This window comes from Cyclopterus lumpus, chromosome 17 (assembly GCF_009769545.1).
Source record: "Cyclopterus lumpus isolate fCycLum1 chromosome 17, fCycLum1.pri, whole genome shotgun sequence".
Classification (NCBI taxonomy): Eukaryota; Metazoa; Chordata; class Actinopteri; order Perciformes; family Cyclopteridae; genus Cyclopterus; species Cyclopterus lumpus.
The window spans coordinates 20,013,821-20,028,115 of record NC_046982.1 but is presented as its reverse complement, the minus strand read 5'-3'; the positions used below and the strand labels follow the sequence as shown (position 1 = coordinate 20,028,115).

The following is a 14,295-nucleotide window of genomic DNA, read 5'->3' as shown; positions in this document are numbered from 1 at the left end:
ATTAAAAAAAAAGTAAAACTTTTACATTGCCACTTGAGTAAAAAGATGGCCGTACTTCTTCCACCGTTGAATCGGCCGCCATTAAAAGAAAAGTTGCTCATCACATTTTAAAACCTCTGAGAGGTTCTTTGTTTGGACCGAACATCAAAGAGTAAAAAGGGAGTGACCTGAGGACGGTGATTCCTCTACTGCCGTGTACGCGCAGCAGATGCACCGCCGAGGACCTGTGGACCAGATTAGCACCTCGGGGTGGGAGGGGGGGGGGGTTTGGTGCTGAGCCCAGCTGTGCCAGGCTGCACGGCACGCGACACCTCTTCTGTCTAAGCCTCTTCTAAGACCTCTAGAGACCGGGTGTGATGAAACCCCGAGAGAGAGGACTTAGCCAAACACTCCTCCGCCTTGAGGACTCTCCCCCCCCCCCCCCCCGTTTCCATTTGTGTGTGTGAACGCTTTGGCTGAAATGATGACGAGGTGCGCGAGGTGAGCTATTGTTTTGGGTGTGCAGGACGCGTTGCGTTGTGCGTTGTGCGTCTCCGCCAGGCACTCACTTAAAGAAGTGCTCGCCGTTCCCCGTGAATTAACGAGCAGTTGGGAAGAACAGGCCAAGGCGGTGCCATCTGTAAATGTCACAGGCACTGCTTGCTCATTTTACACATCATTAAAGCCAATATTCCTAACCTGTATCAGAGCAATCAGGAGCAGGCCATTACGGCGACAGGGGCCCCAGGGGAACCACGACCAAACTCAGGAAGAGGAGAACAGGGAGGGAGGGAGGGAGGGAGATAGAGCACACTCTGTATCTATCTGACACACACACACACAAGCAGCACACCTTCCAACAATAAACAAACACATGAAATCAGCACCAATACCACCGCTACGCTAATAGCTAGTGCATTTAACAACAGAGCAGAATGGAAACGGGGCCAATTATACATGTATCTGTGGGCAGTGTGTACGGAGCCCAAATGAGAATCTTGTTATTCCTTTCCCTCCATACTGCGGCGCTCAGAAAAGCTAAGCCATTACAAGAGTGGAGGCTCCAGGGACAGCTTTCGGAAATGAGAGCGAGTCGGGGAGTGACAAAACAAAGTATTGAGATAAACACCCACCATTAGCATAGGCAGTTAAACCTCCATTTCCTAATCCTCAGCTGGACTCCAGAGGATATTAACCCCTTAGTTTCCCAAGGCGCAGGACAATAGGATGGTGGATTAAGTTGGACTGACAACACATTACTCGACAACGCTTTTTTTATTTTTTATTTATCAACTATCGATGCATTTCTGTTTGGGCACAGATAGACACACGGCTCCTTGTCCCGGTAAACAGGCAGGATTTGTGCAGCGTAAGACCGCCAGAGGTCGGGAAAGAAGCCCAAGACCAGACACAGATTAATGGGAGTAACGAATGATAAATTAAAGAGGAGAAACATCTGATAGCTAGTTACATTAGCAGCTCTGTTAGAGGGGCTGGATTGGAAATTCCGATATATTGCGTCTACGCGGCTCTCGTGACGGCAAGCTCGCAGCTAACAGTGCTTAAAAATTCTAACAGTGCTAAAAACACGCGCTAAAAACCTGTGCTAAAGTCGCTAACAGTGCTAAAAATGCTCACAGTGCGAAAAACACGTGCTAAAAACACGTGCTAAAAACGCTAACAGTGCTAAAAACGCTAACAGTGCTAAAAACACGTGCTAAAAACACGTGCTAAAAACGCTAACAGTGCTAAAAACGCTAAAAGTGCTAAAAACACACGCTAAAAATCCGTGCTAAAGTCGCTAACAGTGCTAAAAATGCTCACAGTGCTAAAAATGCTAGGAAGGAGCTTGTAATGCGCCATAGAGCATCGTTGGGCAACTCTACTGCGATGATGTCGTTATCAGTTGTAACCGCCTGCTGTAAGCGAGCCGGTGGGGCACGCTCACATGCACGCTCACATGCACGCTCACATGCACGCTCACATGCACGCTCACATGCACGGACATGAAATATGATCAAGATCGGCCGGCCCGGCATTCATATGTTCACTTGAAGACTTAAAGTCATCTCTTTATGCAGAATGATGTACATTTTTATAGTATGCACAAGTTAAAACATGTAATGTGTGTGTGTGTGTGTTTCCCTTTAAGGGTCCTGTTTGAACTTTAGGAGTCCACTTTTCTTGACACATGTTCAATCCAGTGGATGAGTCCTTTCAATCAATTTAAAATGCTAAATAAAACTACCTGATTAAAATCCATTGTTGAATCTTTCATTAAATAAGAGGTTATTGACCAATGTAAGATTACATTTAATTTAGTCCCTCTGTTGCAAACACAATGCTCATTATGTTCATTATGGGTTACGAAGGGCATGTCACGCAGTGCGAGTAATGCTTCCTTCAGTCCGTTATCTTCTTTTAGGGCTGAAGGCTACACGTCTCTCAAAGAACGTCTTCAAATCAAATCTCGTGATGTGGATGTAAACAAAAAAGACTTTACCGCCTTCTTTACATTAAAAAAAAAAAAAAAAAAAAAGCATTCGGTCTCTCCGGTTGATTTCTGAGAGCGTAAATATCGTGAACCCGGAAGAATCCGGAGAGCCTCTCGTCACACAACTCCCCATCCGATTCCCGCACCTCCCTTTTCTGCTCACATTGGACAAACTAAACCCCACCCCCCCAAAAAACAATGAGCATTCGATACACTTTCTTTAAAAGAGAAATACATTAATGATGCTCCCTGACAGTCTGCATTAATCAGAGGGGGCTCCCCCTGAACACAACTCTTTATCGGCCATCGATTTTCCAGTGGGTTTATGGCGAGCGACACACCGAGAAAAGCTCGTCGCCGGGCGGCTGCTGGGAAACACATTACGGGGCTGTCAGTTGTCTCGCCATGCATCCTGCATCATTCTTTAAGCACATGAGAAGTTCATTACACCGCGCGGCTCTGACGGTGCATAGGATATGAGGGACTGTGTCCATTGTGCATCTCTCTTTTGGTGTAGTACACGGAGACATTTAAAAAAATGTTTTAACATAAACCAAATACGGCTTTAAACCGATTAGAAAAAGAAAAAAAATATACAGCTTTACATTGATTTTTAAATTAAATGCAGTTGTAAATCTAATACACGAGGTTCAAATGGGATTTTAAAGCTCTTAGCTTGTCCTGAAGCCCATTTGATCGTCGTTTGCAGAAAAATATGTTTCTGAGAAATTACTCTCCGTCATTTTTATCCTTTTCCTCGATCACAAACTTGAGTTTATAAAAAAGACGCAGAGCATTTTCTCCCACTTCAGCGGCGTACTGTAGTACAATATATTTTTTTTAAATGATGGCGCAGCAACAGTTTCTCCCCTCTTACATCCTCCACGTCCAATGTTGACCGAAATGATTCCTCACCTTAAGACGTGCACGCCGTTTTGATTTATGACGCTTCGCAACTACTAAAATTCAATTTCAGCCTGCATTGCACGCTTCTGATTGCCCCGTAAATGAGATAAACTGATAGCAATTTATTCAAGGATCCCACCCTCTCCTCTCCTCTTGTTCTGTTCCTTCAACAGGAGACACGACTCACATCCTCAGACTTGGCTGAATCCAATATATTCGAGCGATACGTCTGTATTCCAGAGCATTCAGCAGAACAGACAAGGTGATGCTAATGGGAAAAAAAACCTCGCGGAGAACAATGAATGAGATGGAAAACAATGTGCGTGTTTGATGACGTGAGAAACATTCTGAAAATCTGCCTCCTCCTGTCTTGATTACTCTCAAGAGCGCCTCCTCGGGAAGTCCACCGTTCACTGCGTAGGTGTCAACCAGGAGATTTGATGATGTTTGATAATGCCAGTCATTAGGAGCTAGGTCCCATTAAGAGCCAAAGTAATGTCAAATAAAAGAGAAGTAATGGACTCTATACACGTGGAAACTATGCTGCTATAGCTGCATCTGTACATACAATTGCCAAATGATCCGATTCCGAGTTTCCGCCGGTGTCGAGATGTGACCACATCTCCCAACAACAGAAGAAGAAGAAAAAAAAAAAACCCGCGCCACTTATCTCGCACCACTTATCTCTCTCTCTCCGAGATGCTGATGATGTTCCCTTTTCGAAACAACAACAATGTGGTCAACGGACCCATTCAGACTTTTTCCAAGAGGAGCTGTCAGAGACCATGATAAAAAAGTATAATGATTACAAATGCCAAGCCCCATTTAGGAGGCGTCAACGCCATTGTTGTTGTTATCCAGCGTATCAATCTTGTTGATTGATCATCCCGCTCCGGTGACATCGGTTTTATGGCCTCTGAAATGCGTCCCAGTGTTTTCACAATGCCATCCAATTAGGGTACTCCATTCATCATTGGTCTGGAGAATCATTATTAATTGGGTGGAGAGGCGACTGCCACTCCCCTGCTGAGGAGGGCCGCGGCTTCTGGAGATCAGGCCTCTCCGACTACTCTAAAGGAAATGGGGGCTGAGAGTGTGCACTGTGCAGGGGGGGGGGGGGGGGGGGGGCGGGCATAGAGATGCAAAACTACACACCTTTATGTGTAGTTTTCAATCACAATACAGAAGCTCTTTTTTCATAATGGCTAGAGGGACCTGATCAACGACAAAGAAAAAACGCGACAAGTTTCTGTTGAATACCATTTTTCCATTCCTGATTTAATATTCGGCAGATAATTTGTTTTAACTTGACCCGCCAGATGGTTTGTTCCACAAAAAACATCCGAGGAGCCGTCATTGGGAAAGGGAAGGCACTTCCCAACACTTCCCAACACGCCGTCGATTGGTCCGCGTCCTGGCTTAGCGGACGCCATTTTCAGATTTCTGAGTGATATGTGATCCAGTGAGTCTCATGTAACGTACTGCAGTCTGTGACATCATCACCCCCCTACTATTTGCCCGTTTATGACAATCTACCACTTCCTATAAAACCTGCCAGTTCCGAGCTTCACTTGACACTCAGGTTTACGCTTTTCCCCCAAACCCTACCCAGCTCTCTGTGTAGGCACACAGTCCCACCAATAGGAGTCCCTCATGCACCTCTTATGCTGCGTTCACAACAAAAGCGTTGCGAATTTTTTTTCCGCCGCGAGTAGATTCCATGCAAAGTCAATGCACGGACGCGAATAAAGCAAAATATAAGCCACGCCCCCTCTCTGGCACGAATGAAGCGAACAAACCACAAATAGTCGGGCGAGTTACGCAACACGTAAATTGGCTCCGCCTGTCATCGCTGACGTTGTTGAGATCAGAAACATTTGGACAATAACTTGATAGTCGCCGTTTCTGGGCACGCCCGAACTCTACGATACGTCGTCCTACTGTTTCCATGGAGATAAGCCAGCGTCTAGCGCGAATTACGAGAATTATGCTAATGATAACACCGTGTGATCCCTCTCTGGCTTCCCAATTGCATTAAAGAGCTAATTGTGTCGTTTTGTGGAGCAAAATCTATTTTACACGCTGACAAAGTGGTTTTATTCCTATGTGCTGCACATAAAAAAACGTTATTATATATTAGTTATTATATTATTAATTATTTGGTAAGGGAACTTAACTCGGGTCTCGACAGGTTACCATCCAAATTTTTTTTGCACACATTTTTAGCAGAATTTCCAGAAAACCAGCTACAGAAAATGCAAATGCACGGCTGAGCGAGCATTAGGAGTTGGTTCTTCAAGATAAATGCCATTGCAGAAGAAGAAGAAGAAGGAGAAGGAGGGCGTAAACCAGATTAAGGAGCAGCGGTCGAACCTCAAACGGTTGAAAAATAATACAAAAGATGTGATGGAAACATGACATTTCTATATTTTCAGTCTCTTCGGTGGTGCAAGTCGAAAACACACGCGCTTATTGGCGCCTGTGCATCCGACGGGCCATTTGCTTTCAGCTTCAGTGGTTTTCAGAACAGTAGCATTGTGCCGTTACCTTCGTTGCCCGCAGACAAGCCGTCCGGCTTCGTGATGCCCGTGCTCTTTTTCCGTCTGTGTTTCTTGCGGTTGGCGTGGGGCGACGGAGGCGGCTCAAGTTTAGGACTCGTGGCGCTGCCCACAAAGGAACCGGCGGGATCACTCATCCCATTGGCTGAAAGAACACAGGAGGAAAACACGTGTTACTCTGTGTGTTAAAGAAACAGGGGAGTTATGTATTCCCTGTCACAGTCTTATGTACACGTATATATATATATATATATATATATATATATATATATATATATATATATATACAAAAACGGAAACGGTGATGCTTTAGGAGTCGCTCATGAAGTCGAGATTAAACTCTTTAAATGCAGCTTCCTCATTGGTGGGTCAGAAGATATTATAATGGAGGTGGAGTCACAAAAATTAAATCTTAGATACAACTATTAAACTTCAAAGACTGTTGGAAACAAGTGAAACAAATATACAAAGTATACAAATACTGTAGATAAAAGGTTTTTACGGAAACACTGAAATGAAGAAAATTAATATTACTATTTATTGCCATGATGACCCATAATATAAAGATAATGAACTGCAAAAGATGGATGAAGAGCGCCCAAGAGTGTCCAATTTAAAAAAATAAATAATGATTTGATGAAATGTCAACTAGAAATTGCTCTGGCAAGAGAGTGCTGGAGCATCATGCTGGCTCTGGGTGAAGATCTTCTTTGTGCTTAACGAGGACTGCTGATTAGTCCGCTATTAATTGTATTTCAACACTCTCAGCTGAAGCTGCAAGTCCGGCGTGGAGACAGAAATGACAGATTTAAAAAAAAATGGGAAACTATGGCCTTAAAAAAACTAAACTTAGCTGGCAGCTTCGATTTAACTTATTTAACTTAATGTCCGATTGTGTATGGAATGCACGAAATCACCGTGAAAATGACACTACGAGTTATGAATAACGAATGACATCATGAGCTCCGTAAGCGGCGGGGTTGGAGGCGTCGGCCGATCTCTCCCAAACAGTAACCCGCATGGCTCCGGCTTTAGATAGAGCGAAGGACAGGTAAGAGAGGGGGGGGGGGGGGGGGGGGGGGCATCAGTGAACAAATGGTTACCTCCGTTAGCCGGCGGCGAAGCTCTCTATACGACCGTCTGAGAGTGACAGGGGGCTAAGAGCCGGCTTTGTTTCTTGTAAGTGATTTTATAAATGTGATATTAACCTGTGCTACCGTTGGGCAAAGCGATAGGAGGGATGGGCCGGTGGGAGGAGGAGGAGGAGGGGGGGGGGGATTGTCAGCTCGCCATCTTTCTGATTTCCTGACATTTGACATCACTTTCCCTTCTTTCCCCCTCCGGATGCCATTATGAATCTGAGAGCGTGGTGGGGGGGTGGGGGGTGGAGGGAGTCCGAGGGCCCTTGGGGAAGCAAGGGGAGGGGAGGGCCGGTAGATGGGCCCCATATTGCTCTCCCCTTTACCACCCTGTGTGGTGCTGGCAGCCTCCTCCATTGTCTCCCATCAAAAGCTCATTGTAGTGTGGCAAACTCCATTCATTTTCCCCCCGTGCACCGTCCCCAGCCCCGGGGGCGGAGTGCAGGAGGACAAGGGGGCTCGGGGATTATTGCTGTTGTCGTTGCCAGTTGCACATGCTATAATGTGCGGCACTGTGCCATTAGCCAGTGTACGACATTAGGCCTAATTCGGTCATTACCTTTAGGGAGAAAGGGGGCTGTCTTGGGAGGAGTAAGATGGGCTCAGCGGGGGATTGAAGATGCTAACGTCGGGGGGAGAGTGGAGCTCTCTCTCTCTCGGCGGCCGGGGGGATGCACTGTTTGAGCGTGGGCACAACACGGGAGGCAGGAAGCACCCGAGACACACGTTGTTACGTCTGGACTCGACCGGGAGATTAATCTCGATGCGTACAAACAACTACGGGCATTACCGCGGTGGGAAAAACATGTGCAATAACCACCGGTGTCTTTAAATTTTTGTCGGAAAAAAATAAGTGACCGTGCCAAGAAGTAGCATTTAGCATAAACAGTGAAAAAATACTAATGCTCATTCTTCACGTTGATGAAACACAACGTTGGCTGGACCGCGTACATTAAGTGAGCTCTGCGGTGCTTTGAATGGCGGCGCGCAGCCACACATGTAGCGGCTCCTCGTCGAGGCGTCTGTTTCAATTTCCCTGCTCTCTTACAACAGCCCCCCTGAGACGAGTCATTAGCTGGCTCAGACAGCTGGGGGCACAGGGGTCCTCCCTGTGCCCAACCCCCCCCCCAACCATTCCCCATCCCTCTCGCCCTCCCACCCTCTGCTTCCTCCTCCCTCTCCATCGCAGCGTCTGTCCCGCCAAGCACAGCTCCGTATGGCGGGGTGGAGGACTCGAGCTCCCGACCTGCCTCCGACGTGACAGCCAGCATTTGTTTAATGTCGCTTGAGGTTAAAGGGGAGGGCTGCCCCTCGGGGGCCCCGACCGTGTCATAAACACCTCTAATTATCAATTTCTGCCCCTAATGTTGTGGAAAATGACCCTGGCGCTGCTCATCCTGCACCCCCTGCACCTGAAACATATACGCGGGGGGCGGAGGGGGGGGCACCTCCCTTTGTTTGCACCAATCAGGCTTTAAGAAGTCTGCACCATGAAGGTATAGGAGCAGAGAAAAGGATCAAACACACACACACACACACACACACACCACTGAGCAACAATATCAAAAGCACCTGAAACCTAATGGTTTCATATAATGCAGCGGTTCTCAGCTCTAAACTAGGCATGACTGGCAGATTATATTTCTTAAATTGAGAATTATGAAGTTAGAACTGGACTGCTAGGAGCTATTCACCGTGGCGTTATTAGCTTGCCGTTAGTGTGTGTGTGTGTGTGTGTGTGTGTGTGTGTGGGCCATCAGGACCAAGCTGGGTAATGGAGCACACTGGGGGATCAGGAGTCTCTCTCTCCCACTCAGCCAGCGTCACCTGGGCAGCCGCGTAGGTATCTAACCTGTGATTACAGCGCATTACACTCCCACGATGGAGATGACAGTTTAAACACGCTCCGGGATGAAGACTATACGGGCGAGACAAAGAGGGGCGCCGCGCTAACAGCTTCCTGCCTTCGCCAACGCCACACCGAGAATGAATGAGAATGACAAAAAAAGGGTTAGAGAGAGAGAGAGAGAAGGAGGACGTAGAGCAGAGGAGGGGAGGGGGGGGGGGGGGGAGGTTGTTTCATTGTTATTCAAGAGGCTCCGGGTGAGGAGCACTATGATTCCGCCAGGCCCCTTGACATGGCAGCCCTGCCTGTCCTCAATCAAAGCCAACGGCTGCAATTAATGGCAAAAATTAGAAACAATCACCGCCTCCCCCTTATTATCCTCAATTAGAGCGTACTAATCAAGGCCTGATCGCGCTCCGCTGCTCTCTCCAAACTAAATGTCAAACTTCATTACGGCCTGGCGTAGAAATCAAACGCCCCGCATGCTATCACCCTCGCATCGGGAGGCCAAGGTATAAAACACGCAGGAAAAGGCTATCCGTGCATTAACTACCTGTGTCCCGATATGCAAACTTGGTGGAGGAAAAAAAAGAAAGAAGACGAAGCCACTTATATATAAATTAGACACGTAGCATGAGGCGTTAAAGTCTTGGAGGACGACGGGAAAGAACATAAACTTTTCATGGAGGGCTGTGATAATCATATGCTAATTATCGCATATGACAATGCGATAATTAGCAATATTAAAATATTGCTCTTCTCATTGGGACTATACGACGAAGAATTATTTTTCAACAATTCAAATTGTGTAATTAATGTCAACCAATGTAGTTATTCCATAAAACCCAGAAGAAAAATGCCCTAAAATGCAGATTTTGTCAGGCAAAACGCACAATATTTCAAATGTACTAACATATAAGACAAAGAAATGCAACAAGAGAAGCTGAGAACTGTGAATTAATGAATCGATTATACAGATTTATTTAAACCAACTATTAAACCAACTTATCATCAACTCATTTTGTCCATTTTGGACAAATTTTTTTTCAGCGTAATTTCACTGGTTATATTTTTTGGGGGGTCCATGAGATCAGCGAACCAATACATCTCTCTTCCACCAACAGGATTATATTGAATTAATTATTAAATCGTCCCCCCCCCCGCGGCGCGAGCACTGATCTACAGGCAATCTTTCCCCTTTGGAGAAGTGACATCACTCACACTTTGACCAGGACTTTAAGTTATTGTCATCAGCGTCTCTCGAGCCTCTTGCTTTTAATTCAGGCTCAAGAGATTGGAGGCGTACGAAGGGGAGAGAGCGGGATCTAAACAAGCACCCCGCCGCATTAAGAATGGGTGTCTTTATGAATGCAAGCAATGGAAGAAAAAAAATTGGGCCGAGATTTAATCAAAAAACCCTGCGCTCAATATTCAAGAGACGCCGCTGCCCCCCTCTCTCTCTCTCTCTCTCTCTCTCTCTCTCTCTCTCTCTCTCTCTGCTTTCTGCCTTTTGCTCAATGGGTTTACAAATGAGGACATTCTTTAAATAATATGGAAATGGTTACCTGGGCTAAGACGCATTCGTTCTCCAGTGAATCATCAATCTGCTTGTTTTTGCATCTCAGAATCACATTTTATGTTAACCTGCAACCTTCACCAAGGATAATGGAGTGATTGGGGCCCGGTTCGAATGGCAAAAAAACGTGGGAGCACCCTCCATTGATTATTGGAGGCGCGTTAGGATGAAAGATAAAAGAGGGTCTTTTTTTTTTTTCTTTTTTTTTGCTGATGGTCCGGTCACACTTTACACCGCAGACGGATTTAAAATTCTTAAATTTGCGAAGGAGACGAGAAGTTTTTCGACGTCGCTTCCGCGGAGTACATTACGAGCCTTTAAAACCGATTCCAGAGGGAACCCGGCAGCATTATCTATCAATCTGACGCAATGTTTCGTATTTTCAGCTCATTTGAGCTCATTCGAGCTCATTTCGTGTGGTTACCTTAAGAGTAGCGTGGAAATAATTGAAGGAAAAGAAAAAAGGGAGCAGCAGAAGTGTGTGCATCTGATTTAGTTTGAAGGCTGGCTGCTGCTTAATGAGCTATGTTAATATGGAGGGGCTTCTCAGTTTACCAAAACATGAACATGGGGGAAATTTCTACTTATTTTCTCAACACACACACACACAAAAAAAAAAAAAAACATTTAGGAAACTCCTTATTTCTCCTCTGCAGAAGCGTCCGCCGAACGAACATTCACAAACAGTATGGAGACGTACTGCGAGAACACACACACACACACACACACACACACATAACGACGACGACACACTCGCGCTCATTTATTTGAGGACCCCACGAATCTAAGTAATTCTGCTTTGGGGCGTGCTGCTGATGGGAGACGTGGGTAGGGGGTGATGGAAGTGCCCGCGTCCAGGCAGAATTGATCGTTCGGCAGCTCCAAATGAGAGACAGGCTTGTCTGTGGAACCACGAGGGCCGTGCGGTTGGACTCCAGCAGCGCTCGTAAAGTGCGCTCTTTAAACTGCCGGGGCCCCTGGGAGCCCGTGGGGAGGGGGGGTAGCCGCCGCCGCGCTAATGAGAACTACCAGAGTGCAAACATGCATGGAAATGACTGTTATTCTGTTGATGTGCATTTAAGTGCTTTTTTACTGCCAACCACAAAGAGAGGGAAATAACTGGTGATGAATGGTACCCCCAAAAAGCATTCATTTTCCTCTTCGGAAGAAAAGAGAGGAAAAAACAGAGGAGGAGGAGGGGAGAGAGAGAGAGAGGGGGGGGGGGGGGGGGGAGGAGGAGGATGAGAGTGAGATGGAAGGTAAAGACAGGATGGGAGGAGGGCGTAGACATGAATATATTATCTCACTTCACTCAAGTACAGCGACGAGGGTGCGAACGTGACGCGGAGGAGGCGACGAGCGAGTTAACCTTCATCGTTCCTCTCCCCCGAAACGCCCCCCCCCCCCCAAAAAAAAAGGTCACAGCGATCACAAGCCCCCCACTATTATAACCCCCCACAAAAAAAAAGTGAGGATTGCTCCACCTGTGCAAGACGCTTGGGGAAATGTTGTCTCCACATAAATCCCTCTCGCCTTTGTGTTGCGAGACTTTGGAGGAGATTTAAAAAGGGGGGGGGGGTCTTACGGGCTCCGCTGCTCGTACTGGTGTTGATGGCTTCATTCCACTGGTCGGCGCTGGACACGGAGAAGGAGCGCTGGTGCATGCCGTCTTTGCTGCCGCTGAACAGCGACGCGCCCGTCTGGAGGGACGAGCTGCTGTTGGAGTGAGGAGCACCTGGGAGACAAAAGACACGAGACAATTAATCCGGATTTCATGATGTTCTCTACATCTGTTTTTATAAAAAACAAAAAAATATTTAAAAAAGTATGTGAAGAAGTTGTAATGACGCAATGGAGTTCACCGTTTTTTTTTTTTTTTGTGGTAGTTTCTACAGCAATGCAAAGCTGCTGCCGCCATATTTGTGCAAATCCCTCCGTCAACTACCCCCCCACACACACACACACACACACACACGCGCGAAACCCGTCTCCCTCCGCCTCTGCCTCTAATTAGCCCTTAATTAACAAGATACACTCTGAACGCTAATTATCTCGCCTCATCCCTCTGACTGCCACATCGATCTCCACTGGCGTCAGCAGGCGTTCCTCTCCCTCACTTCCAATCAGGCGAGCACACGGACGCCTGGCTCTCTTTACTAATTCATGGGCTAGGCCGCGCCATGTGGGGTCCCTTTCCCCTCCTGTTCGCGTATAGCAGAGTCGCTACGACACTTCCTAACTACTCCGAAGAACTCATCGATACACTTCCAGTCATGTGGGGGGGGGGGCGGGGGGATTAACGGCTTCGGGAGTTGCAAAGAGTCAAACTGAGTCGTCATGTGATACAATAATTTGTTAAAATAAAAAAAAAAGATTGATATTTTTTTTTTGGGGCCTGTAAAATTTTCAATGTAAAAATAAAAAAAAAAGTGTCATTTTTACAGTAATTGTACCCTAGAAAAACCTAAATTCTGAAAACGATACAATTAAAAAAAAAAAAGGTTCAAATATGTCGTTTTAGGAAAACAAGATTGTTCTCATCATCGCAGGTATCACACGTCAGGACCTTGTATTCAATAATTACCAGAGAATATCAGTTTCTGATTGAGGTGACAATAACAGAAAATATATAGTGTCTGGGTTCGCGTGTAAAGTAAACTAAGCGGCACGGGTGCTTGTTAGGATAATATGTCCTACTCATTATCCAGAGTAATAAGTGTATCAAATTCACATAATCACGTCTAATTAGTATCAGTAATTATCTTGTTGGGCCCAGGAATATTAATCTTCGGGTCCCAGAGGGGAGGGAGCAGAATCGCAGCGAGAAAGGGAGCGAGAGCGGGGGGAACCATGCTGAGGAGCGCCGACTAAATTAGCATGCTGAAATCAGAGAAGAGGAGGAGGGAGAAGGAGGAGGAGGAGGAGGAGGAGGAGGAGGAGGAGGAGGAGAGAGAGAGCCGAGGAGCAGGGTTACTGAAAGAAAATGTGAAACTTTTTTCTTTTTCTTTTTTCAAGCGATACATCAGCTGATATCTTTCTGGGGAAAAAAAAGAGAGAGGCTTTTGGATGCTTTTATCATTACTGAATTACGATTCATAAAAAAAAACAAAAAAAAAAACACATTAGTACCGTTGTTTACAGCAAAAAAAAATATCCTTTACGCAGATAAATGTTTAAATCGCGGTTTCGACTTAATCCTATTTTCCTGCCACTAAAAGATTGACTTTTGTTTCTTTATTTCCGAAAAGCGTGACGTTTGACTCTTTAGAGAGGTATAAAAAAATAAATAAAAAATGTAATAAGATAAAATATGTTAGATAACTACAAGGCAAGTTTACAGTGATATTTAAAATTCAAACAATCACGTCTAATTGTCAAATTGGATGCTAATGATTAATGAATTATACATGGCTGTATCCATTAGTCCCCTGAGACCACTCCTGCATAAAGGGGAGGATAATGTAATTACAGTGGAGAAATAATCAGCTTGTGGCATTAAAAGAGCACTGTACCTCGCAGCTCCAGCCGGGACCACGACTCCAAGTGAGTCTCGCACATTCAGTGCCGGCTCTCTGGCGGACTTCGCGGGGCCGTTGGACCCAAAACTGACGTCCACGGGATTTAATTCGGATTTTATAATGCAAAACATGTTTAGAATAAGAATAATAATACAAACGGCGGTGCAACAGAAGGGTGTAAAGACCGTTAACGCGTCTTTTCTGGTGGATTGTTTTCGCTGGAAACTATTATAGTTTCGTCTCTATTGTTGAAATCCTTTATTTTTTCTACAATCAAAA

The 14,295-nt window shown here is 45.8% G+C and overlaps 1 protein-coding gene across 1 annotated transcript in view; it reads right to left on the bottom strand.

Moving 5' to 3' along the window:
* The window catches only part of agap3 (ArfGAP with GTPase domain, ankyrin repeat and PH domain 3), a 67,209-nt gene that overhangs the window by 18,352 nt on the left and 34,562 nt on the right, over positions 1–14,295 (bottom strand). Inside the window, 2 exon segments of the mRNA XM_034555612.1 lie at positions 5,927–6,082; positions 12,084–12,233. Coding sequence (XP_034411503.1) covers positions 5,927–6,082; positions 12,084–12,233 — 306 coding nt within the window.